Here is a 26651-nt window from a genome sequence, read left to right as displayed (position 1 = left end):
GGGGGCAGGGACGGGGAACCCGTGCTGGCGCGGAGCCTCCTCGAGGTGGGTGGCCGCGGCGAGGGGGAGGAGGAGGTGGTCATTCTCATAGGCCGGGCGTGATTGGAGGAATGCCTCGGGGGAGGGGCGTGGGCGGCCACGTGGCGCCGCGCACCTGTGCGGGGGGCTGGCAGCCGCGCTGCGCATGCGCGAGGGAGGGCGGGGGGCGCCGCGCGCGCCCTGCAGGTGAAATGGCGGTTGGACGTAGAGGCGTTAATGCGTGCTTGTAGGGAGCTTAGTGCTGTTCCCTAGAAGTGCGTATTTTTGCTCTTTCTCCCTAGTGCGAGGTGAGAGCTAGGAGCGCAGCGCGTGGCGGCACTGCGGTTGTTTTTCGTGGCTGTGCACAGCCTGTTTGTGGCCCGCAGTGGCCTGAAGCTGGAGTGCTGGTCATCTGTGCCTGAACTGTTCTTGATAATGCACCTGAACAAGACTGAATTTTCTAAGTGGTCTTTTCACCTTCTTTGGGAGGCGGTTGCTTCTCAGGGAGATGAGAAAAGCTAAGAAAATTCAGGATAGTTTCCTCTTACATTCCCCTGGCCTGCAAACCTCATAAGCAGAGGAAAAAATGCAAGTAAGTGCGAACTAGGGTGAGTGAGTAAGATTCATCTACAGACACAAAAAATGTTGTGGAGACAGATGGAAAACACGTTTGAAGGAAGAGCATGATACCATCAATTTTGCATAAAATTGAGATAATCCTATTGGGATATAAAACTTCTATCTTCCCCCCTCCTTTTTTTTAAATTGACTCTTGATGGTTGCATTTTTTTAACTTGCTGCTGTCAACTTGTGCTCATTCATTTAAGAAGTTAGAAAATTTAGCAAGTATTTGTGCTACATCCATACTGTGATTTAAGTTTGTATTGTGATACTAGCAACACACTTCAGTACACAGTGAACACTTCCTACTTTGCATCAAGCTGCATTTTGACAGCAGCTAGAAATCAAAATGTGGTAAAACAACACAGACCAGTAAACATTCCCTAGATCATTAAATATTCACTAGATCATTTAATGCTCATTGCTTCATTAAATATTGGTTAAATAAAGAAGTATTAACAGTAGTCAGTTATTTCAGTTGATTCAGAAGGCAAACAACAGCTGAAAGCAAGTAGTCTCTTTTTTGTTTTTCTTCTCCTTGTCTCCCACCTCAGACTGAAGGAGGAGAAACACTTCCTTTGGAAAAAAAATCTAATCATTGACCTGAATTAACTAGAAAAAAAAGATTTTTTTCTTTTTTCAAAACTTGCTGAATAAGGTGGTGCCACCTGATTTAGAACTTCAGCAGAGTGCTTGGTTAGTAGTAACTCTGAACACTTCTGTAGTTAAATATTTTAAATATATTAACTGATGTTAAAGATTGTTATGTTTACACTTTAAAATAGGCAACTGCAATTAAATGGATTATTTCTTWAAAATTGCATCATAAGTATCTAATTTGACTGTATTAAATTTATAATTTCTTCATTTTTATCTGTCTTGCTATATGTAGGCCTTTGGTCAGTCACTAGTTATTCTAAAAATGTAGGCAGTTGCAGATGACCAAATCTGCATGCTTAAAAGTGTTAYAGCTAGTCAACTGTGCATGTTCTTAGCCTACTATAAAAAAAGCATGTTTATGATTAAACCAATATACACAGTTATGTTTTCAGTTTCCTTCTTCTAGAATTAGTTGAAAAAAATATTGCTTAATTCATCAATATTAAACCTGATCTATAAAGTCAAAGCTTCTTTTAAAAATGTGTTAGTGACTATTTGCAGTTACAGTGCGGAAAAGGTATGTCAGCTCTGAGACTGAAACTGCAGTCTCAGCTGAACTCATATAAGCTTGCTGTGCCCAAAAGGGGTATATCTCACTCTCTTGCTGCTGATTGTGCAGTTGTAGTTCTTTGTACTATCTTCTCCTTTTGGAGGTTAATTTTTCTTCTAGGAAAGTGAGCTGAATCAGTGCAGATAGGAGATGCTTAAGCTGGTGCTGCAACTGAAGGATGTATATGGAACCACAGCCTCACTATAAGGAATGCCTTTTTTTTTGGCTTTACTTTTTTGTTTGTTTAAAGCTGTAACAGAGTCATGAAGCGGCCAGAAAAAGGAACAGTTCAACATATTAAAACCGTAGCATAGAAAAACAGCTGTAATCATAAAGCGTTAGCGTTGATCAGTCAAGTAACACTTTAAAAATATCAAATTCCTCTTACTATGCAAGAGGTTTTCCATACCTTTGTTTTCAGTGATGAGATATCGTTAGAAGTTTTGCAGCTATTCTGCCTTAACTTGACAGAGAAATTACTGGGGTTTTACATACAGTGATAGCCTGATGAATGTCAGTTGTGGGACTTTCATGCTCTTTAAACCTTTGATGTTCCTACCACACTGGAAAACAGAAAGTAACTTCATAGAATGAGAGCATGACTGAGAGTGGGAAGGAACCTCTGGAGATTGTCCAGCCCCTCTGCTCAGAGCGATGTCAGCTAGAGCAGGTTGCTCAGCACTGTGTCCAATCAGATTTTCAGAATCTCTGAGGATGGAGACTCCATAACCTCTCTGGGCAACCTGTGCCAGTGTTCAACCACCTTCACTGTAAAAAAAAAAAAAAATGGGGGGGGGTTCATATATCTAATGAGAATTTCCTGTATTCGGATGTTCCCATGTCTGGTACATGAACAACATCAGAAAACACTCGTAAGAAATACTGTTCATCTTCTTTACAGATCACATTATTAAGTCTTTTTTTCTGACAGATCTAGTGTACTTTTATTTGGTAAGTGGAGTAGGTTGTTCATACAATATTTTTCAGAAAGCTTTCAGAGAGTGGCAATGATTTTAAATCTGATGATTAACCATACTCAAATATTCCAGATGGGAGTGAAGATTTGCGGAAGCTTGCAGAACAGGAAATCATTTCCTGTCAAGAAGAGATAGCTGAACTGAAACACCAGGTTAGAGTCCTTTGAAAAGCCTTTGCTTCTTTGTCATTCTTAAATTTGCAAAGCCAAATTGTCTTCTCATTAAAATAAGATAAATGGTTGTGCATGTAAAACCTCTCCTCCCCTTCCCAACTGTAGTCCTTAACTAGTATCCGTTGTCTGAGCAAAATGAAAAATGCAGTCTGTATATAGATAGTTTTTGAATGCCTACTTATGTCTGAAATTATTTGAATCAGTAAAACTCGTAAGTAAGTTCTGTAGTTTGTCTTGTTTTAGTGTGTTTGTGGTTGTCTACCTTTCAGCTATTGGTAATATTATACTTGTATAGTATGACACACAAGTGGTTTTGAAAAACACTTTTTCTAAAACTATGTAGCTGTTTCAGACCTGCTAGCTTATATAGTCTCAGCATGGTAGATTAATTTTACTGGTGAAGTAGAAGCTGATATTGTCACAATCTTTACTCAGTTTAGCAATAGTACAACAGTAATTTTATAAACATTTTTCTAAATGTTTATAATAAAGATTTATCAAAAGAAGAAAGAGTAATCTGTACAAAGAGATTTCACCTAATGCTGGTAAAGAAAGATGAGTGAAAGCACTTAAAAATCATCCAAAATTAAATGCAACCTGGAAAATTATTTTACCTGGTTTTTTTGGTTCTAATATTCTGGTGGATCTTTCAGTTCTGCAGATCAGTGTAAGGATAGCTCTCATATATATACATACATACATACATATATATATATGTACACACACACACCTTTTCATTCCTAAGCTGAGACTGAGTTAAAAGGAAATCTGATGCGAAGGGAGACATTCAGTTTTTTTGCAAGCATTGGTGTGTATCCTATAGGGTACAAAATGGTGCAGTGCTCCTGAATAATGAAAAGTTCTATGAAGTATTGTAGGTCCTGAATGAAAACTTCCATTACTGCAAAGAGATACAGGGAGCAGCATGCCTCCTCCCTCTTCCTGACTATGAACTAATGCAGGGTGCATCAGAAGACACTGGGAACCCAGTCCTCTGGAGAATCAATGAATCAGTGCAGAGTGTCACATAGAATGATTACAGACTTAGGTGGCATTTCATTTTACATGGCTTTTCATCTTAGTGGTGGATCGCGGTGTCAGAGTAAAATCTTAGGTGTTTTTGTATTCACAGATAGCATTGCTTTTGATTCCTTCAGAAGAAACAGACAACAGTGATCTTGTCATGGAAGTAACTGCTGGAGTTGGGGGACAGGAAGCCATGTTGTTCACTTCAGAGATATTCGATATGTATCAACGATATGCTGCGTATAGAAAGTGGAGGTTTGAAATACTAGAATACTTTCCCAGTGAAATAGGTCAGTAATGAAATCACTTAATATTTGTGACTTTAATTTCAGCTGAAACATTTTCCTGACTGTAGGAAACTAATTTGCACTAATCTGGTTTTGGAATCAAAGATTATTGAATGTATGAACACAATTTTCCTCAGTTTTTGTATTTTAGAATTAAATTTCATTTGAAAAGTACTGCTAAAGTACAAAGAAATAAAATTTGTCTTTCTGTAATTTCAGAAAAGTAGAAATGAAACTAAGTATCTGAACTGAGGAAGTTAAGAAAGTGAGGCAAATACATTTTAGCTTTTTTTTTTTTTTTTAACAAATGCAGATGAGATACGCATATGTTCTCTTTAGTTAATTGATATTTCTGGTTCTTGCAGATCAGTTTGGTGGCAGGCTGAATGTAAGTTCATTATTATGGGCTCCTTGGCAGAGAGAGGAAAACTGTGTAATTAAAACTATTCTCAGTGTAGAAAAGAGTATTTTTTTCTTTCTGCCGTCTTCCATACTTCCTCTGCACCTGTCTGAGCAGTCCTACCATTTTTTCCTTTCATCTATTCTGATGCCCTTTCATTTAGACTGGCAAAGATTATCCTTTTTATGCCTGGCATAGTTTTTTGCCTGGTTAATGAGGCAAAAATTCTCATGAGTGCTAGAGCTAAGCATAAGATAAGCAGCAACGTGAGGCTGGATGCAAGAAATGAAAAACTGAGTCTTTTCATGATAATGAGCTGTTAAGTTAGTTTACTGCACTTGATAAAATTGTATCTTTACAAAGATGAGGTATGGTAGGTTTAGATAACAAATGAAAGTCTGGTAATGGCACATGTTAACATATTAGTTCTAGCTTAATCAAGCAAGTGTGCAAGGTTCTTTCAAAAAGATCAGGTGGCTGTGCTGTCCTTGTGTTCCCCTGACTTATTTGCATTCACACTTGTGATCTTGTGGGTACGCAGAGAGTCAATCACCAAGTTAATCTGACTGGAAAACAGCAAACAAAAACATAATTAGGTTTCAGATGATCCAGCACAAGAGAGGAGGAGAAATGCTCTTGGGAGTCATTGGAGGCCAAAATGTATGGCTACCAGGACCTCATCTTCCAGCAACAGAAGTCTTTGATCAGCTAAAGCCAGCTGTGAAACTTAAATCCAAGTCATGGCAGTGGACATGAGGTGACAGGGATTTCAGCTACTAAATGACAAATTGCGTATTTCAAGTGTGGTTCTTAACAGGCTAGATTTGCAGAGTCTGTGTTAGCACACCTGCACGCTTGCCGATATCCTTACTATCATTAGTAAAGTTGGCACATTTTGCTAAGCTACATTTTCCTGTGGAGGAGTACTTGTATTATATAATGAGTATGGATGAGTAAATGGGCACTTGTCCAGTTTACTACTCCTAACTCAGACTGGTTAGGAAACTTTAACTGCATTTGTATTTGCATCAACATCTTTTTTTGTCTTTTTTATACTTTTTTTTTCTTTTTTATACATTCATTTTTAGTTTTAATTAAATCTTATGCTTTGATTCTTAATACTTCTGATGAATAAGTATCAATGAAATGTAATTTTAATTCACCTAGTTGGTAATGTGAGAAGAAATAATTTTAAAAACTAGTTGTTTTTAATTGCAAAAAAAAACAGGGAAACAGTTTGTGAAACTTTGTCAAAGGTGAAATTACAAAAGCTAACCTGTTAGTATGTGTACATACAGGTATGCTTTGGTCAAGCCAACTGGCTTACTTTTCAGTGATTATAATAAAGATAGTTACTGATTTTAATTTAATACGGATTTCACTTACACTTCTGGGTTCTTAAAACCTATGATGGAATCTAATAAAAAAGTTATATATGCAATTATATAAAATTTGTTTAAAGAGTAATCTTCTTCAGATTTCTTCTTAGCATGTGACTTACTTCAGGTTCAATTTTTTGAGTTGGCGCTCTAGTTTTCACCATTTCAGAATCTCCTGGAGTGACTGCTGTTAATTCAATTAATATATTCTTAAATTTTGTGAGACTTGAATTTGCTGTTATCTACTATGTAGGCTTGTTATCGCTAGTAACTTTTTTATGGTCAAGAAGTCATTTAAGTAAACTGTTTGCACAGTTTAAGTGAAGATAGAGACGAGATGAAGTTACAGCGCAGTACACTGCGGAAAGGGGAAAGTCGTGTTTATCCTTATTTATGACCAGGCAAACACGTCCAAAAGCTGAGCCAATTCAACCTACTAAGCCTGTAGAAGTCTATTAACTTTTCTGCAAATTGAATTAACATAGTAAGGTTAGATAAGCTTAAATGGTTTATTAGGAAGAGGCAAATCCTCTCCATTTCATACGCCCAAGATGGGGTTGTGGAGAGGAAAGGAAAGCTACCCTTTCCAGTGGTGGCAAGCTTCAGATGAGATGAATGCAGCTGTCACATACAGCTTCACCTTCAGACCATAGTTTCACAATCAGCTTAAGCAAGGACAGTTTCGCCTTCCCTGCAGTTGCCAGCCTTTTGTTCCTTTCAGTGATTTTGAGACCACAGAGCTAATTGGATCAGTCAGCTGATTTGGCTCGAAATCTATCTATTGTTATTGGAGAGTTTTAAGTCAGATCTGACTCAACATGCAGTTCTGTGATTGCAAAAGAAAGGGTGTGATGTTTGACTACCCTTTTGTTGGAAGCTCTTTCTTAGATGGACAGTGAACCCACATGCTCCGAGGCATTTGATACCTTAAAATGGAAATTGGAGTAATACATTGACCTAGTTAGCATCCTGTCATATTTTCTTTTTGAAACTGTTAGTTTCTGAATGGATACAAATTTATTGTAAACTGTTCTGTCTTGCTGTGGATTGCCTGTGCAATGAGATGAACATTTAGGAAGCTAAGATGTCAATTTAGAGGAAAATAAAGACAGCTGTATCCTTTGTATGCCTCCTGCAGTATATTTTCTGATCTTACTCACTTGCATGACTACGTATTATCAAAAACTGTGGGGCTGGGAATAAGTTGAGCAGTAGGGGGACTATAGGAAGCACTGCCACTGAAAGACATATTTTCCAGACTGAGCTCTTCAGTTCAAAGTGTCTTTACTCTGTTTAGGAAAAAATGAGTTAAAGATATTAGCTGGTGATGCTAGGCTATTATATCCCATCCACACTCAATTTTTTATAAACTGCATGAGCAAAAGCATGGTCCTATGTTAAAATGCCAAACTCCTCCACTTCAGAGATCTCCAGAATTCAACTAAAAGCTGAACATGAGCATATGTAGGCAAGGTGGCTGTTAAGCAAAACTGTAAATAAGAATCAGTTTGGCTCTGCACTGAAATGACGTTATTGCTCTACCCCAAAGAATGTCTTTGTACAAAGTAACACATTTGAGATTTAAGATGCACATTAAACACAAACCTACATCAGTATTTATCAGCTACTTCCTGCTCTACAGTGGCATGCAGAGGCATAGATCTCAGTCTGGGTGTAAGCTGTCACATAAGAAACTGAGAACGCAAACTTGCACCTTGCTCTGCGTGTATCAGCTTTTCAGGATAGAAAGGGACATTTTAATTGAAAGAGGCAAACATATTCTTGCAACAGCTAAACAAATAGGTTTGACAGGCCTATGATGTGTCTGCCATGTAAAAACCTCTTGGTAAAAGGTTTGTGTCAATTTTACTGGATTAGTGCATTTCATAGTAATGCTGAGTTTACTATATATATTGGTAATCACGTATCTGAAACAATATGGCCTAACTATATGTCTCTTAAACCAATTTCTTGGGCATTTCATGCTAAGCACCACAGTACTCCAGACACACACTGTAATTACTACAAACTTTAATTCTCTGAAACATGTCATAGATTTGGCTGCAGCTCAAAAGACAGATTGTACCCATGTTATATATGTCAATGCCAGGATAAGTGAGAGAGAAAAGACAGAACATTAGCTATTGCTATGAACTGCTTATTACATAATTAATACTTGTCTGTGGTGCCTTAGCATTGCGGACATTGAAATTATTTTTACTCTGACATTGCCTAGCTTTTTTCTCATGTGCAGAGATTGCTTATTATGTTTTTTTAATACTTGCTTTCATATGTAAAGGAGTAATTATGTTTCAATACTAGCATTGTAGTCAGCTACATAAATTATTTTAGGTTATATAAGATTCAGTGTAAAGAAGAATCCTTTTGTTCATTGGAATGGTATTTGTATAATAGTAGAAACATTTTTACAATACCTCTCAGAATGAAACTTACTGATTTAAATTGCAGATATTGGCAGATACTGTTACATGTTAAAATATTTGCTTTACGGTTATATGTATTTTAAATACGATAGATTAATCTTACAGAATTTGTAGCAGACAGTGGCTGTAAATGAAATCACTGAAGCATTAGGTATGTTGAACATTTCTTTTGAATCAGTGGTGCAGAACTGTACAAGTAGGAGCAAAATTTAAAAAGTCATGAAATCAAAAATGAGATGAAAGAGAAAGGAAGTAAGAAGCAATACAGACTATTTTCCAGAAGTTTCAGTGTAAAGGGAAATACGTTTTAGTAAAATTATGGGGAGCATTAAGTTTAAGTAGAACAAAAACATAGGCAGATCTGCTCAGTAGAGGTGAAAAACCTGGCCTGCATCCCGACTGATGATTTTTTCATGCTCTGGATGGCTTTTTCAAATTCTGTGTTGTCTTCACTTTCATTTTTAAAAAGCTATTATCTTGTCTCTGTGGTACAAGGTTGTTGATGCACTGGGGATTTACTTAGTCTGTAGATGACCTAAAGCAGTATTTCTGAGAAGTATGTGCCTCCTGTTTTCCTCAGCTGTAATTTCATGTTGCAAGAGTTCAGTGGCAATACTCTTTCAGGTATTTTATCTCCTCTTTTGATTGTTCTCATGGCACACCATCCTTTGTACTGAGAACTGGATCAAGGAACTGATCTGGCTTAAAAAACAAAACGGCAAAAAACTGCTGGTTTAAAACTCAGTTCTCTAATCCCTCAAACAGTTATACTAGCACAAATGGAAAAAGCTTTGCACACTAGCACAAAAGGTAGAGCAAGAATACTATAAACTGGTGTTGCATCATACTCTTCTCTGTCTAGAACCTACAGTTATATTGGATTTTACTTCCATGTGCCAATTTTGACAGCTTAGCACTAGCTTTTACTATATCGCTGTAAAGTGTTTTGTTGAATGTATGAAGGGCAGGAGTTGGAGATCTGCTCATTCTGAAAGATCAACGGACTAAAGCGGAAGAACAAAGACGAGAGGAGAGCGAGGAAGAACGATGAGTACAAATAATAGTCATCCTTAAGTTAAAACTTTTGAGTGCTGTGAAACTTTGAAAGGTCTCAATGTTCTCAAATGTGATAGGGTTCTGACTAACAGTTAACAAATTTGATACAGTTTTTGAAGGTAACTTTCAAAGTTTGATCTGTATGTAAACTTCCTGCACATGTTAGTGAGACTTCTACAATGGTTGCATGTGTGTGTACATACATAGTTTCATGGCTCATGAACAATCTTTTTATGTACATGGATAAGTTGAACTTGCCTCTGTTAAATGAATTTAACAGCCCTTTATTTGAGAAAATGTATGAGTATGTATGTCTGTTTTTTGTTTAGAGTTTTCTTGCATTTTAGATATAATTCTGACTAAGCATTTAAATGGTGAATTCCTAATTTTGTTTAAGTGATACATACAGTGCTACATACAATGCTAGAATTATAATAGCATAGCACTAGCAGTTTTTTACAGCTTTACAACTGTTTTTCTTTTGTATTTAAGGTGGCCTAAGACATGCAGTTGCCAGTATAGCAGGTCTTGAGGCTTACAAATACATGAAATTTGAAGGAGGAGTGCATCGTGTTCAGCGAGTGCCAAAGACGGAAAAACAAGGACGCATTCACACCAGCACAATGACTGTTGCAATATTACCCCAACCCACTAAGGTAGTACTTGTGTTTTAGTAAAACTGATTTACCATGAAAAATGGTTTACCTGCCGTTTTACTGATACACAAAATGTTTCCTATCCGTGTTTTGTTAATCTCTCTTAATGTTTTTTTTAATGTTAAATTTTGAAGTCATACTTGTTTGTTTATTTTCATTTTTGTGGAGAGGGTTGAGATAAGGAACTTCTTTATTTCCTCAAAATCCTAATCTCCAAAATAAAGTCACTGGCAATTAACTTCACTATACCTTAAAAATTCCCTGTAACTTTGCCTTGCATGTTTTGTGGAAAACTTTAGATTTTTGATACAGTAGCAAAGACTGAATTAGTTTAGAGAGCTCATGGAGATTTCTTCTAACACTCCCTCTTCCCCATTTTTATAATATATACATTTTCCTTTTCCAAAATGTATGGCTGATAATATTTTCTTACTGTATTTGCTTGGTCAACAACAATTGGAAATCAGAGCTTTGTTATGATTTTTGTCTCTTGTTAACCTCACAAAGTGCTGAATATGTTATTCCTTCCTCCACTCCTTAAGTTTTCTCAGTCCTTCCTCCCACTCCTTTCCAGAGTTCGGACAAGGGAGTATGTTCTATTTTAGCTAAAACCCACCTGGTCAAGTTCAAATACTAGTTAACTCTGCTGTGAAGAGGTGCAGAGCTTTCAGAAGAGAGGAAAGATTGACATTAAGGGATGGTTTTGTCATAAGCTACTCTTTGACTTCCCTGCTTCCACCTTGTTGCATTGTAATCTGGTTATGAAGATTTGTTGTATTTTTTATAAGTGGGTCTGAGCTGCCACTCATGAACTTAAAAAGAGTTTGATTTTGCCTGAATAGGCTTTATAAAGTAAAGCAAGTATATATATTTGAAAGAAAGAACATAGATGTGTTCTTTATTCTTTTTTTTGTCTCCCACGACAGATGAGGCTGAAAATTAATCCAAAAGATCTACGAATAGACACTAAGCGAGCTAGTGGAGCTGGGGGCCAGCATGTCAATACCACAGACAGTGCTGTACGGATAGTTCATATTCCAACAGGTAGCTTAATTTTTTCCTTAGTACACGATCTCTGTTTTAGAACCCCTATCATAATTACAGTGCAATGTTTTACTTATCCAGAGATCTGAAAAGTAAAAACATCTTTGTATGTTTTTAACTTCCTCAGTTTCTTCATAAGAATTACCATACAAAAGTAAGCTGACTATAAGAGGCCTGATGAACAACAGTTCACTTCTGAAAATATTTTTAAACTGTTTATAAATGTTATTGATAGTGGCTGTATCTCCATGTCACAAAACTACCAAAAATTTTAGAACATGTCTTCTTTTACAATTAGTTCTTTTTTCTTAAGCATTCAACTAAATTAACTGAATATTGGAAATCAAGATTGAAAAGTTCTAGGATAACTCTCAAGCATAGAAAAGTAGTTTCCAAATCTTTCTTTTACAATTTATCATTATTTAATCTTTACAGTACTTCACAAAACAAAAGATTATGTGTTTAGCAGCAGGTGAGACTATGAAGATAATGGTGTGTCCTATTCATTATCAACCGAAATCACAAAAATAATTATTACTACAAATAAAATAGCTAAAATAGCAAAAAAAAATGGACATTTCAAACCTGAAAGACAGTAGAACAGATAATTTTTGTACATGCAAAAAATTCCATAGTATGCTAATGACAGTGTCCTGTGCCAACCCTTATTTGTATCTTTGACTACCACCTACTTCAGTAGGAAAGCCATTCATTATTTAGCATTACACTCTAAAAGCATCCAAATAATTTCTATGGAAAAGTTATATTTGAGCTTTTAAATAATAGAAAAGGAACTGAAAAAAAACGAGTAGGTCAGGATCTGATGACCTACCTTCTCTTGATTAGTGTCTGAAAAAAAGATTGTTCTATCTCCATCTTAAAATGTTCTTTTTAAGTACTATCTACACCACAGTCTGTTCAGCATTCTAACTTCTCTTTGTCTCCTGGCTCCTTTCCCATAGATTACAGACATAATTAGGAGGCCCCTTCCCACGGTCCAGGTTAGAAAATATAGGGAGCATCCTCAGATGCTACCTCATTTGAGCTATCATATAATTTTTATTACCATTTCTAAACTTTTTTATTTCCTTTTGAGCAAGCCACAGCAGCTGCCTTGACTTTATTACTTTATAACTCTTCCTCTTCTGTACCACAAATATTAGTCAGGCTTTACCATCTCAAGGTAATCTTGAGTCCTCTTTATCTCCACATATTCAGGTTTTTGCTGCCCATTTCTTCATATTTATATTAGACAATAATGTATTCTACACTTGTTGCATCACCTCAGTAAAACAGAAAGTAAACAATAGAATTGATAGAATTTTATTTAAAATATTATAATCAGATAAAACTCTAGATTCCAAAAGTTTTGGACTGTCCATGTTTGTAAAAAAAAAAAAAAAAAAAAAAAAAAAAGATCTTANTTTAATTTTTAAAAAAAAAAAAAAAAAAAAAAAAAGATCTTAGAAGTCCTAAAGTTCTAAAACATACTATGGAGATTTTGTGTTTATGAATTAGAAATGCTTCAGAGAGCTTTTTACATCTCACCTTATCTCTTGACATCTTCCTTTTCCATCTTTCCAATATTCATTCCTCTTCGTTCCTATACAAATGTTCTTCTGCTTCTTCTATTTCACTCATATTAACTCTGTTCACAGGCCTTCATTATGACAGAAAACTTGTCTGTAAATAACTGTTTCATAGAGTCATATCATGTAAACTTATATAAGTATACTGTAAGCTTTCCACAGTTACTCGCAAAAATCCAAATAGCAACTTAACTTACGCTATCATTTTGCTGTGTTTGTTTTTCCTATTGCTTTCTTAGGCTGTTGGCTTCTTGCCTTAACTTGAATTACAGGTTTTGGCAGGGAGAAAGCATGCCTTTTTTGAACATTTTGCCCACTTCTGTGTAGACTGACCATATGCCATATACTCATTATCTAGTGAATAATAGTGCTCCTTAACTCCTAATTTTACTTGAATTATGACCAAAAATTACTGACGTTAAAGCTATCTTCTATTAGTCACATGACATTACATAGCTTTTATTTCATTGTTTACCTGTTGTCCAACATACCCAATTAAATTTCTTCTCTTATGGCGTACCTGTACAACTCAACTCTTACCCGTCCTCTAAACTCTTATCATTAGATATTAGTAAGTTGGGACTTACACATTCCTACTCTCCAAAATATGTGTTGAAGAAGCTGTTTATTTTAGTTTTTAATATAATAAAAATCTTAGAGAAATTGCAAAACCCTTTTTGTATATGTTACTCTTAAGTCTCATGATATTTTTGGCAGGAATAGTGTCTGAATGTCAACAAGAAAGATCTCAAATAAGAAACAAAGAGAAGGCTATGCAAATGCTTTGTGCTAAACTGTACAATCTCAAAATGGAAGAAGAAACTAAAAAGCAAAACAGTGTCCGAAAGATTCAGGTAAGTTTCACTTTACAAAGACATAACTCTGTATGTACATAAGTGTAAAAGTTAACTCTTTTTTTGAACTGCAAATAGGAAATGGAACTGTAGTGGAACAGGAATCCAAAAAGGACTTGTTTAAGAGAATGAAAAAAAATTACATTCTAGGTCAGCAATATAGATCAGCAGAGTATAAATTCTAGAGGCCTAGTGAAACAAACTAGATTTGAGCATGAACAACCAGAATAATACTAGACAAAGATATGGGAAAATTGTTCTTTTAGATATTTAAGATCAATTACTGTAACTAGTGAGCTAGTCTTAGTACTAAATTTTATGTATTTTTATGGAAGGAAAAGAAGAAACTGCATTCAGATGTTTTCATCATTTGCATAAAAGGACTGTGACCATAAACTGCTGCTTTTTGTTTGATAGATTGGAACTAAAGGAAGATCGGAGAAGATCAGAACATACAACTTTCCGCAGGACCGGATTACTGACCACAGAATAAGCAGATCCGTGCATCATATTGAATGTTTCATGTTAGGGGAAGACATGCTAGATGAAATGATACAGTCCCTGAGGGAATACGCTGATTATGAATCTTTAATGGAAATTATTTCAGAAAGTGAAAAATTAAATCCATCCTGAACCTTACTCTTTGTCAGACCATATAACAACAGATACAGGTACTTGTCTGCCAAAGAGCTTGTTGGAGCACTATCCAGAAGATGGAACTGTTTTTCATGTCATGAAAGACAACATAACTTGTTTCCTCAAAATTGATAAACAGTTTTCTTACTTGCTGAGGCGAAGACTTTATATGAGACATTATTGTTGCAGTAGTACACTTAAAAAGTAAATATGACTGGTCCAGAAGTACCTGGAGTTTTTACTTTCTCCACTGAGAAGATACTGATACACCAACTCTCAAAAGGTAGGCAGAAAAAAATGAGCTATTTCTAGTTCCAGGTTTCATTTGGACAATAGTTTAGACATTAGTAGCAAGCAGCTTACCTGAGTTAACAGAAAAAATGCTATTTTGTTAGAATCATTGAAAGAGTATCTCTGCTACTGATCTAGAGATTTCACAAGCAGATTTGTTAGTTATCACTTACGCATGGGAGGGAGTCCTTCCAAGTGTATCTCTTTCATGTCCTCATGGCCCTGTAGCACTTACTGAAAACAAAAAGAAGAATTCTTTAGGAATAGCTCTTTTTCTAACAAAAGCTGTTGAAGCCAAGGGACCAGTTACGTGAATTACTTTGAAAAGACTATTTTTGTTCTTGAGTCAAAAGTGAAATGACACATTGTGATATGGTTTTGCTGTCTCGAAGGCTGATTTGATTTCAGTCTCTMTTTGGCTTCAGTTTTTCAATTTCTGCTTTACATTTTTAATTGGCTGTCCAGTTTATTAAATAGTTTTCTAAATGTTACATGATATGAATTCATCTTACTGCTGTGGACTCTTTCTTTCTATTTAACAACATCTTAAATCAGTTGATCTGTAAAAGCAAAGTAAGACTTTCGCACTTCTAATCTACTGATACATGTGTACATGTTTATATTGGTGGATAAATAAGAATTTTAATTTYTATATTAGACTCTGTTTTACAATCCCAAATATATAGTAATACAAACCCTGCAGTCTCCATGCCACATTATAACATCATGCATGTACATATGCATGTATATATGCACATACAGTATATATTTAAAATATAAATACTAATACATACTCAGAACCAAAGGAAGAACTTTACCACAAACAGTTTACTTTTGGACTTCTCTTTAATTAAAATCAATGGGAAAAAATAGAGTAGAAAAAAAGTAAATGCCACAGAGTTTGTTACAGATAGCTTATAGAATAGCATTATTTAAAAATTCTGTATAAAATCCAGCGAGGAATGCAAATACAAAACTGATTATTATAGGTTCATAATTATCTTCTCTCCTTAGATTTATTTAGTCTGTATTTGGAACAAATGCCTGTGGGGGGAAAAAAAGCATACAGAATCGTGGTTTACAAGTCCAACTGGCACATAAGGAAATAAAAATAAATGCTGATGCATTTTGCGTAAAATAATCAGATATTCACTGGAGCAGAAGCTAGGACTGAGGTTTTTATCTTCACAAGATCAGTGCTGTAACCAGAAAACATTAGAGCACTTCTCACACTCTTTTTGACTTTACTAATAGCCAATTTATCTTGTGCTAGATGATGCAAGAAGTCTGAGATGTCTTCAGTCTAACTTTATATTCCCTCAGGCAGATAAGGGGCATCACCAACATCTACTGCATAAAATAAAATAGTGTCTCTGTCACCTTAGATGTTGCCTGTGTTGTTCGCCTGGTGGGCTTGCTGGCCGGCTTCTGATGGCTCACAGCCTCCCTGTAAGCAAGGCCACACTTGGACTAGTGTGAGGAAAGCCAGATGCCGTCACAGGATTGTGGCAGGAGGATGACAGAGGTATCCCAAAACTGTCATCTGACAGTGTTGTACAAGATGGAATTCTTTACCTTAATTTGTCCTATGAATCCAGTGCTTGGACCTTACAGTAGCTCCTTGCAAGCTTTACTCCTTAAGGAAATCTGCTTTTTGCTCTGCATTCATTTTAGTGAAAGATTCGTTTTCTCGTGAAGCTTCACAAGTATTCACGAGTAACGGAATCTTCTTGAACTGCGAGAAGATTGTATTTTCAGGTGTAGTAGGATACCTCCACTTACATTCAGTTTGCTTAGCTTCCAGAAGAATTGTTTCCTTGATCTGCCAAGAATTAATGTTGATTATACTTAAAAAGAAATACATTTCTTGCAAGCATGAGCAGAACTGCTTTCCAGCCATGGAGGGGGATCCACCACCACACTTAACAGATTCTTCCCCAGTGGTATTCACACTGAGTGTGCAAAAAATGATGTTTCTATCCCAAACATACCAATCTGAAAATAAATGTAAGTATGGGCAGGCATCAGGTAGCACTTAAATGTGTGTCTTATACAGGTAATACAGAATTAATTCATTCTTTTAGATAAACTCAGTAAGAGATTAATCATACATAAAGAGATGGGAGAATGCTGTGCAAGAATGTATCAGAAACTAGCACTGCTTGCCAGTAGCTGCTTGGCAGATCATACATACATTTAGCGTGAATGTAGAAGTTTCTTCTGCCCTATTACCACTTTCCACCATTAAACCTGCATCCTTTGTGAACCGTTTCTCCACCGACACCGAGCTCTTCGCAAGCAAGATGCAGTTACAGGAATAATTACGGCCGCGCACATTGTTCTGAGGAGCTTTGTGAAATAGCTGGGGCCGCCGTAGGGAGGCGGGCAGGCGTCTGCAAAAGGGGCCACGACAGCGGCGGCAACGGGGTTTCTTCTTCTCTTTTACAGTAGCGCCTGCGCTGCTCCGGGCAGGACCGCCAGCACGCGTCTCGCCGCCGCGGGATGGGGCTGCCGGCGCAGGGGTAAGTGCGGGGCGACTTCCCGCCGGGAGCGGGCGCGGCGCGGCGCGGCAGCCGCTGACAGCGCGGGGCGCCGCGGGGGGCGGCGGCCCCGCCCCCGCGGTCTCCCGCGCTCCGCCCCCTCGCGGAGCGCGCGCGCGCCACCGCCGCGGCCACTTGGCTCGCTCCTCGCCGGCCGAGGAGGGAAAATGTGAGCGGGGCTGGCTCCGCCCGCGGAGCCGCGGATTGGCCCCCGCCTCCTGCCCGACTCCCATTGGCCGCGCCGTCCCCGCCGGCGGCGTCCCATTGGYCGCCGCGATTTTGGATACCAAATTCAAAGTTTTTAAAAGCACCCGGCGAGGGCGGCCGCGCACTCACTGTCCGCGGCCCGCGGCGGCTGGAGGCATGCAGGTGAGAGCGGCTGGGCCGAACCGAACCGATCCGGCTAGGCCAGGCCAGGCTAGGCTAGGCTAGGCTAGGCTGAGGGGACCCATCGGCCGCAGGCTGCCCCGCCGCAGCGGGGGCGTGGGGGGCTGCGCGGCGTGCGGGACCCCCGCGGAGGGGGCCGTTGGGGGCTGGGGCTCGCGGGTGGCGGGACTGCGGCACCGTGCAGGGAGGCGAGCGGCTCGGGAGGAGGCGGAGGGAGGGCGGCCGCCGCTCTCCGCAGCCCGGCCCGCAGCAATCCCGCCGGCGGGACGGGTCCCCAGCGTATGGGCGCCGGCGGGAGCGCCCGGCCCCACCGCCGGGGCCGTGTGGGGGCCGCGCCGCCGCCAGCCCCCCCGCCCAGGGCCGTCTGACCCGCCGCCGCGGCGGGGGGCGCCGATGCCGCCGGCGGGCGGTGGCCGAGGCGGCGGCGCGCAGCGCTGTCTCCCGCCCGCCGGGCCACGCCGCCGGGAGGGCGGCATCCCCCTGGCGCGCTCCAGCCCGCCCCGCGGCCACCATTTTGGGGGGAAAGCCTCAAATGCGAGGGAAAGCGGAGAGCCCGCAGCCGCGGAGCATGGTTTTGGCGGCCCCGGGGCTCGCAGAGCCCCTAGAGCTTGTCTACCTGCCTCGGACCTGGGCCATCTTGAGCGCTGGGCGGGAGCAGCCTGACAGCGCAAAGCCCCTGGAACTCAGAAAATTTCTCTAAAACGGGGTTGAGGCTTCCGCTGCAGCTTTGGTACCTCAAAAACATGGAGTAGGAGTGGGGGATTAATTTCTAATTCTATATGGATTCAGCCCAGTAGCTCCCCTGCTCGCACTCCCAAGCCCTAGGAGGGAAAGGGAAGAAGGAGGTGGCTTAGAAAGGGATTACATCTCTCCCTTGTGTCATCCCCACAACGCACAAAAAGTTGAATGTATTTGCTCCATTATTACATCCAGTATCGGTAAGGAGGGAGTTTTTCTCTGGAATATTTACGAAATGCCTCCATTTCTCAAATATTTTTTCCAAGACTATTAAAAATACTTAAACCTCCTAAAATACTTGCTCAAATGTAGAAGCTTATTTTGCATTCAGATTGCAAAGGCATGTTGAAAATTACTTTTCCTTACATTTAATACAACAGAGATGGCTTCCTCTTCCCTTTCAGCGCTTCCCCATCCCCCCAACAATTGTTAATATAGATAGCCCCACACTTGGGGGAGGGGAAAGAAATGGGTCAAGGAAAACTATTTCCCCATATCTATTAGTTAGGGTTCCTTTTTCCTACCTATTTAAAAACGTGCTTGTGTTACTATATTTCACCTTAATCATTGTTTACTTTTCTCTGCCTTCCCTTATAATGTGTATGTACAAGTGAGTATGCATGAAATTTCCTTGCACCACCCCCTCTCCCCTGCCATTGCAAGATATCTGGCTGCATCAGTAGCATTGCCTCTGGCCTTAGATACAAACCCTTCTGATGGCTCTGTTCTGGCTGTCCCAACATGAGCTTTCTGAGCACTCTGCTATCACTCATGGGCCGCAGAAATGGTTTTCACCAGTGCCCCTTGCAGGAACTGCAAATGTCCTGAATATATTGCTTGTGTTTAGGGCAAGAAGTAAAGTCCATGTGTGTCTAAAAGTAATCTATATTTAGGGAAATGGAGACAATGTAAATGATCCAGTCAGTTTTCTCAGCCCTGTTTTATGCAGCATAAACTTCCTGTTCTTAGAAAATCTCACATAGATTTGTGTGTGGCTACTCAGATCCTTAGTTGTCTGTGTTTTAGGCACTGGAGGGTTTGTTAGATAAAAGCTTAAAATTCATACTTGCAGAAGGAAGACATTATCATTTCTTTAAAAGAAGAAAAAAAGTTTTATGATGCAGTTCATGTAGTCTCATATTAATGCTTTTGTTTTTGCAGGATACGAACAAAATAATGAAAGCAAACCTTGACCATTCTTTCAAAATGAAATGTGATTTTAATTGTACCTCTTTTCACACTGGGTTCACACCGTCAAAGTCTGCTGTGGAAGAAACAAGACTGGAAGAATCCTACCCATCAAGTTATGAGGAAGAGTTTTGTAAAGACTGTGCCAAAGAGCATCAGAAAATATTCCTTTGTGAATCATACCACGCAGTCCCCAGAAATCTAGATCTTGAAGATGAAGGAAGGCCTGTACATAACAAAGAGAACAAACAAGTAACCCAGAGACTTGATGAAGGTGTCTATGAAATGGAGGCACTAGAAAACAGTAAGTTTAATGATGAGAGTGGTTACTCCTCTATGTTAAGCAATCAATATAGTGATCCAGTAGAACATGAGGATAGTATACCTTTGGCTGGAAATCTCTGTGGCACACCAAAGCACTGTCTCATGAAGAACCAAAACAAAATACAGTTTTCAAAGAAGACTTTGTTGCCAGTAATCCATTATGAAGAAATGATTTGCTCAACTTTGAAAAAAAGTGGTAAAAGAAATCTCAAGTCTTGGACTGCAATAGACAAGATTGTTTTTAGGGGAAAGTTTGAACTTCATAACCTAATTGGAAAGAAAATGGGGTTAGACAGAATAGACATTCTTGCTGAACTCTTCCAAAAGAACCTGAAGCATATCTTAGCAAACATTTTAAGGCATCTCGATGAGATGGATTTAATAAAGTAAGTATATTGATCTTCTAGCTATGTTATTGGGAAAGCAAACAACCTAATCAGATGACTTAAGAATATTTTAGATACGAGACTTGGAACATTTACTCAATGGTTGGTGTATTATGTTATCACCTAACTGCAAAATTGTTCCTACTGTTGAATAATACTCTTTTTCCCTCTCTTAAGAGGTAACTGACATGCCTGTATTTTCATTACAGTGTTGCCAAAGTCAGCACAACATGGAAGAAGATTCTCCATGAAGATAAATGGGCTTTCCAAACATATAGTAAAGCTGTGAAAAACATTTCTGTAAGTTTCTGCACTGGCTGGACATTTTAAGCCTAAATCAGTAGTGTCTTTCTGTTATTTCAGGAACACTTCTAGGCTTAAATAATCACAAAAGAGATCTGTGGTTGAAAACAGTTTCACTGGAATGTTTGAATTTGTACTGTTAGGATGCCCTATCTCAAGAATTACTAATCACTTCATCTTTAGTGTCTTAACTATTTCTGGAGTCCAGAGATGGTTGACTGAAAAGGTTACCCAAGGAGATGTTCTTAAGAGTTTTCACATGTCCTATATTACGAAGAAAAAAGAGCATCAATTCTAGCACTGCCTGTTAGGTAAGCCATGGACCCTCTCAGCAGATGGCTTGCTTAATTCAGTGTGGCCATTCATCCAGAAGGGAGAAAGAGGAAGAGAAACTAACTAGCCAACAGTGAGATACAGATCTTCTACTTTTGCTTTCCAGCAGCAGTCTCTGAAGTACAATGTCCGCTACAGATAATTGAAAAGCCTTTGCATATAAGCAACTCCTAATGCCCAGCTTATTTGTTGTATAAAATGATAAAACGATATCCAACTACATTAGCATTCTACTTGTCACCTTCTAAAAGAATGATAAAAAGGAGTGGCATGTGTGGTTTTTTTTTTTTTTTTTTTTCCCTGAGATGGAAGCACAATGAAACCAGACGGAGAATCTGCCACACAATATGGTTGCTAACTTCAGTTTTATATAGTGCTGTATGATACTATTCTGGCATGAAACAACTGGACACCACTGATACGAACATTCATCCTGTTAAGTTTGATCCCCCTCTACCAGTGTACATTCTGTTTAACTTGAAATGCAAAACTGGAAAATCAAGGGAGGGGAGGAATTGACTTCTCAGAAGGAAAAGGTATTCCTGTTAACCATAAAGAAATAGAAATTCTGTGTTTTAAAACACTGCAATGACTAAATTGCATGCTCTGTCTAAATAATTACGATGTGTTAATATGAAAGCAAATTTCAGAATTAATAAAAGATTATTGGTTTTGGTGGTCTGAATCGGGGTCCTTTCTATACATTTATAATTGTAGTTGCTGAAAAAGCTAAGGTAAAATTGGTAGCRTACTACCTGCTATGACACTTATTTACTAGAAATCTCCTAGTCAGAGGAGGAATTAAAGATTAGCTGTTAACTCATACGAAACAAAAAGTCATTTTATATTCTATAAACAGTTAACAGATCTGATTGTTAATTTTATCCATGTTTTTCTTTTTATTAGGATGGCAGTAAAACATCAGAACATGCTGCAACAAGGGAATATGTTCTCTACCGAGCAGCCTTAGCTTCTGTTCAGAAAGCCACCCCACCAAACAACTTCAGTAAAAAAGGCAAAGCATCCAAAGCATCTAAGAATCACAGCAGGCTTATGGAGTTTTCTGAGGTAACTGGTATTTTCATTCACGTTTAACTACTTACATGTTGTCAGGCACATGATCAGCTTGTAAAAGATATTTCTAAAAGTAGTATCTTCAGCTTGAAACGCTTATAATTCGTATATGTATAGCTACCAGATTTTTTTCTTATTGAGCCAGTATTAAAAAACTGTCAAAAAATGGAGAATATTAATACACTGGGGTGTTCTACATTTTTTTTCCCCTAAATTCTTAGGTACCATCAAAATGACTTAGGGATTTTTTTTTGGCTTAAATTTTGGTATGGATCAGAAATAAAAAAAATTTAGTCATTTCCTCTTAGTTTCTGTGGGCTTATGATAAATCTGGTGCTTTCTAGATACACAGTTTCTAAAAGCTGTCAATTTTGCTTCAAAACTGATGGTCAATTTCTACTTTAAAAAAAGGCCAAAGACTAAGTAGTTTTGAAAACTGAAATTAATATTCCATGTGTTCATGTTATGCTTTTTCAGTAATTTCTGAAACTGAAATGGCTTTTTTAATTACATATTTGAAGTGTGTCTCAGATTTGTAGTTTTAATTCAGAYTGTTCCTTAGTCAATGACTGTAAAACCTGATTTCTTAAATAGACTTTGTCGTTCAAAGACTTCATAATTTTCTAATTTTGCTATATAGCAAAGTTATATAGGGACAACTGTCACAGATAAGTTATTAGATTTAGAAACTGATTTCAGCCAGGTGCACTGCTTTATAGAAGTAGAAACACTGGAAGTTTGGATTTCCCTTTACCTTGTTATTTTTCTCAAGCATTTTTTTTCACCTCTAGGTGCAGGTCTATGTTGCAAGAGTATTACAAGACTAACAATGTCAATTGAAAGTCATTCTTAATAAGTAAGGGCATATTTTCAACTACCAAAGCAGTTCTTACTCAAGCTCAAAAATCTTATTTTGCAAATTGGTGAAATAAAAGATACTAAGCCAGTTTAGAAGTGGCTGCAGACTTTCATTTTGTAACAAGCTTTATGAAACAGACCAGACAATCAGACAGGAAGGTGTGATCAAGCTGTTCTAGAACAACTATACAGTATTCTTAGTGTTATGAATCTGAAAATGCAGCTATAAACTACAGTAGCAATCTGAATTTTTATTTGTCATGGTAAGAAAATACATATACATACACACACACACACATATATATATGTATGTGTATATGTGTGTTTATGCCCATGCACACATTTAGATTATAAAAACATTTTGCTTTTAACAGTCAAGGAATATAAGCTGTTATATACAGCTCTATAATTTTCAAATGCCAAATAATTTTGGAAGGATTGATTTTGTGTGTGTGTGTGTGTATGTCAAAAATGGATTAATCTGAGAAGTTTAGGAATTGTTTCCATTTTTGCTGTCTCAGGCAGTGTCCCACAGCTGATAACTCTGAATTCACTGATCACTTTTCAGAAATATTGGCAGTAATTTGAGTTCAGATTTTTTTTTTTCCTTTTAAATGGAAACAGTTAACTAAATTTCCATCCCTGGATGAGGGTTGGAGAATTAAGAAGTTAGGTCAGGGTTACTTTTTTACTGCTTTGCATTTAGTCTATCCATCCAGTGTTTCAGTCACCTGTAACTTAACAAACAGTAAGATTTTAAAATTGGTTGCCTCTAATCCAATTGAAGATATCTGCAGTTACAGACTGATTACTCTTGTTCAATCTCCATGAGAATTTGATAAAAACAGAATTACACTGAATTTGTAATATATTTCTGTAGACTAGGAGAAAAGTTAAAATATAAAATGCATTCTGTGGTAGTTAAATAACATCAGAGAATGTTTGGGGTGGGTGTTTATCTTCCGCTCATGCCTTTTTTTGTATTTTTCCAATAGGCTGCCAAGACCTTGAAAAACTCTGAAAGCCTGAAAGTCTGCCATCGCTGTGGCTCACCTGCCAAGTATGACTCCTATCTGCACAGAGCAATATGCAACCGTGAAAGCTGTGGCTTTGACTTTTGCACAAAGTGCATGTGCAGCTACCACAGCTCCAGTGACTGTATGAGTGGCAAATCAATGAAACCAAACTCTAAGCTAGGACCACTTCCTGGGACTAAGAAAAGCAAACAGAATCTACGGCGATTGTGATCCATTCTAATATAAGTTGACAGATAAGCCATAAAAGTTCTTTCAGATCTAAAAGTTACCTAAGAAGAAAACCAAACATGAAAATACTTCCTGCTATTCTATATTCAAAAACCAAAAAAAGTTAATTGCATAATATTTGGGTGTGTTTAAATTCCTGAGAATTTTCATAAATATCCATTTTAAAATGTCTTACTAATTAAAAAAAAAGAGAACTCTGGATATGGATTCTAATAACATTTTAAATATAGTCCTAACTATTTCTGTCTGGAGTGTTCTAGTCTTCAATGCCCATAGTAATATTGCACAAAGTTTAAAAGTCATTGGCAAGTAGCCTTCCATGTGTAACATTAAAATTTTTTGAGTACGAGTGGAAAGCATAAGTTTTGATTTAATTAAATGTTTGCTCTTGTTCCAAAAGTCTTTTAAAGATTTTATAGAGAAAACTTAAAGTGAGGTGGGTGAGGCCTGTTTTAACATAAAATTGTGTGGGGACTCTAGATTTTACTATTTTTGGAGGCTTTGCCTTAATTTTAAAATATGAAGTTCAGAATACCTTTTATCTCATGATTTGCCTTATGTGAACCTTTTGTTGCTGTGCCTTCTTTCTTCTGTCATTCAGAAGCCACTGTGATCCTATCCTTTCCAATTTAAAAAAAAGAAAAGAAAAGAATGAAAAAAGTACTGTATCTTGGCTATATTGCTAAAAATACTTGTTTACTATTTTTTGAATTATAAGACATATTTTAACTATTTGTATATATTTGTAAATACCACTTTAAATATTTTCATGTGTTTGTGTTGTAAATGTGAAAATAAATTACTGTTTTCAACAGATTGATAAGTCTAGACTTTGTTTATAATATTAAAAAATTACTTTTATGCTTATTTTCCAGTATGTGATTCTTAAGAATGTTCATTAACAAAGACTGATTATTTAAACTTTAATAAATTACCTTTCTGAGTTTTGGACTTACTAAGGGAAACTCTTTCCTCTCACTTGGAGGCCTAAAAATGTGTACAAACAGAAAGCAATGGACACTTTCTTCCCCCCCCCTTAGAAACTAATCTTTCTTAACAAGAGCGACAAGACAAGTGGGAAGAATCAGACTACCCATGTTCAATGGAATTAAGACAAGCAATATGAAGAAACAGGTAGTGACATTTTCTACTATCTTGAGCGATAGGAAGCAGTCCAACGCAGATTTTCTATTATCTTCTTCCTCAAACCTTGCAGCAAAAGTTGGACTACTTCTAATGATGTTTTTGCCAACTTGCAATGGGTCTTCTGCTAATTATTGTGGTAGTTTCTTTTCTCTTAGTGTTAATAATCAGAGATTCAAGATTACAACCTTCAAGTGGATAGTTAATCTGGAAAAAAATAGTCTATGAATTCAAACCCAAAAGCATGGTCTGATAATCTAGAAAATAATTATGGGCAAACTGCTTTGAATAATAATCTGTATTTGAAAGGAATTAAATGGGACTCCTGGTTTATTCTTGTGAACTAGGCAATTCTCAGACTGAATTAGCTCATGCTATGACTGGGGAACTTCCTATACCAGTGTAGTCCATTTGTGATTGCTTGTTAAGGACCCTAACTTGTTACCTGTGCTTACAATTTTTATTGAAATTTTTTAAGAAGTGTGAGTGTCTATGCTGATAGGTATTTATTCCTTTATAGTAATCTTGCCCAACAGTTGAAATGTTGCCCAACAATGCTGAACATCGAAAATATGTGAACTGTATGTGTCCTAAAAGCCATTTCACTATTACCTTGGGCTCCTAACAAACAGGTGAATTGTAGGCAGCTGATAAAAACCAGGAGTGGGTAATCAGTCCCCACTAGGGCATCCCAGTGTATAACGCTGAGAGACAATGTAGCTCTTTATGGAGAGGGAGGGTGCTATATTAGTACTAGCTTGTGCCCTGGTCAATGCTTAGGAGAGGGGTTTGCATTTAGAAGGTGGGAACGTAGTAATAAAGGTAGAATATCAAGGTCTGTGCTGAGCCTATCTTGAAACTGCCTTACAGGTATAACCAACATGAGAGTCCCACCTAGCATAAGAGAATAGCATATCAGTTATTATCCAGAGACAAGTAATGCCCATTTTCTGTGTTGTCAAACAGCTTGAAGACTCACCTATTGGAAGACAGAGCAGTGTTACAGGATAAGAGTGATAAATACACGCAAACTGGCAGGGCTCCCTAAACGATCTGGACAATAAAGTATATGTCCCAGTTATGTGCTCATCTGTAAGCACAGTTCTACAACAGCAGGAAGCAGGAGATATTTCTCTGCACTGTAGATTGCCACGGCTAGTAGCCATTTGACCTGTTCTGAAAAACTCTCTGCTGACAAATTACTCCATAACTTCATCATAATCCTAGTAAGGGAGGCAAAGACAAGGATTTACCTCTTGATGTGACTTTTTGAAATCAATAATAACTCAAAAGATATTATTTGCAAGTCTTCTCGCTTTTACTTATGCTATTTTGAAAAACTGCTTAGCTACTACCTGAGCAGTTTAAAGAGATGCTTGTACCTTTTGAAAAATATTAATGATAGTGATCTCAGCTGTTCCACCGCAGCAACCAGAAAAGCTGGACGAAAG

General features: G+C 37.8%; 2 protein-coding genes across 3 annotated transcripts in view; both read left to right on the top strand.

Moving 5' to 3' along the window:
- The window catches only part of MTRF1L (mitochondrial translation release factor 1 like), a 15745-nt gene extending 596 nt beyond the window's left edge, over nucleotides 1-15149 (top strand). The window contains exons 2-7 of the mRNA XM_085308437.1: nucleotides 2886-2978; nucleotides 4132-4315; nucleotides 10084-10247; nucleotides 11174-11291; nucleotides 13598-13734; nucleotides 14152-15149. Of these exons, the coding sequence (XP_085164563.1) occupies nucleotides 2886-2978; nucleotides 4132-4315; nucleotides 10084-10247; nucleotides 11174-11291; nucleotides 13598-13734; nucleotides 14152-14367 (912 nt within the window). The 3' untranslated portion in view covers nucleotides 14368-15149. The remainder of the gene's footprint in view (nucleotides 1-2885; nucleotides 2979-4131; nucleotides 4316-10083; nucleotides 10248-11173; nucleotides 11292-13597; nucleotides 13735-14151) is intronic.
- Nucleotides 14581-24859, top strand: FBXO5 (F-box protein 5). Of its 2 annotated transcripts, XM_085308430.1 has the most exons (6): nucleotides 14581-14653; nucleotides 17110-17183; nucleotides 19488-20224; nucleotides 20434-20524; nucleotides 21767-21928; nucleotides 23788-24859. In XM_085308430.1, exons 1-6 carry the CDS (start codon nucleotides 14581-14583, stop codon nucleotides 24037-24039), a joined length of 1389 nt encoding a protein of 462 aa, XP_085164556.1. In that variant the 3' UTR covers nucleotides 24040-24859. The 2 variants fall into 2 exon arrangements, with proteins under 2 accessions (XP_085164556.1, XP_085164557.1); XM_085308431.1 differs by lacking the exons at nucleotides 14581-14653; nucleotides 17110-17183 and adding an exon at nucleotides 17497-17570.
- The last annotated feature ends 1792 nt before the right edge of the window (nucleotides 24860-26651 follow it).

Source organism: Rhea americana, unplaced genomic scaffold (genome assembly GCF_003343005.1).
Source record: "Rhea americana isolate MKP2758 unplaced genomic scaffold, rheAme1 scaffold_275, whole genome shotgun sequence".
Lineage (NCBI taxonomy): Eukaryota > Metazoa > Chordata > Aves > Rheiformes > Rheidae > Rhea > Rhea americana.
The sequence above is the reverse complement of the archived record's forward strand: the minus strand, read 5'-3'. Positions and strand labels throughout refer to the sequence as shown.

Bases quoted from the DNA above. Each gene is read 5' to 3' on its own strand.
- FBXO5 (XM_085308430.1), top strand. From the start codon at position 14,581: ATGACTGGTCCAGAAGTACCTGGAGTTTTTACTTTCTCCACTGAGAAG. The intron at 17,184-19,487 runs GTAAGTGCGGGG...TTGTTTTTGCAG, and splicing joins ATGGGGCTGCCGGCGCAGGG to GATACGAACAAAATAATGAA. The intron at 21,929-23,787 runs GTAACTGGTATT...TTTTTCCAATAG, and splicing joins GGCTTATGGAGTTTTCTGAG to GCTGCCAAGACCTTGAAAAA.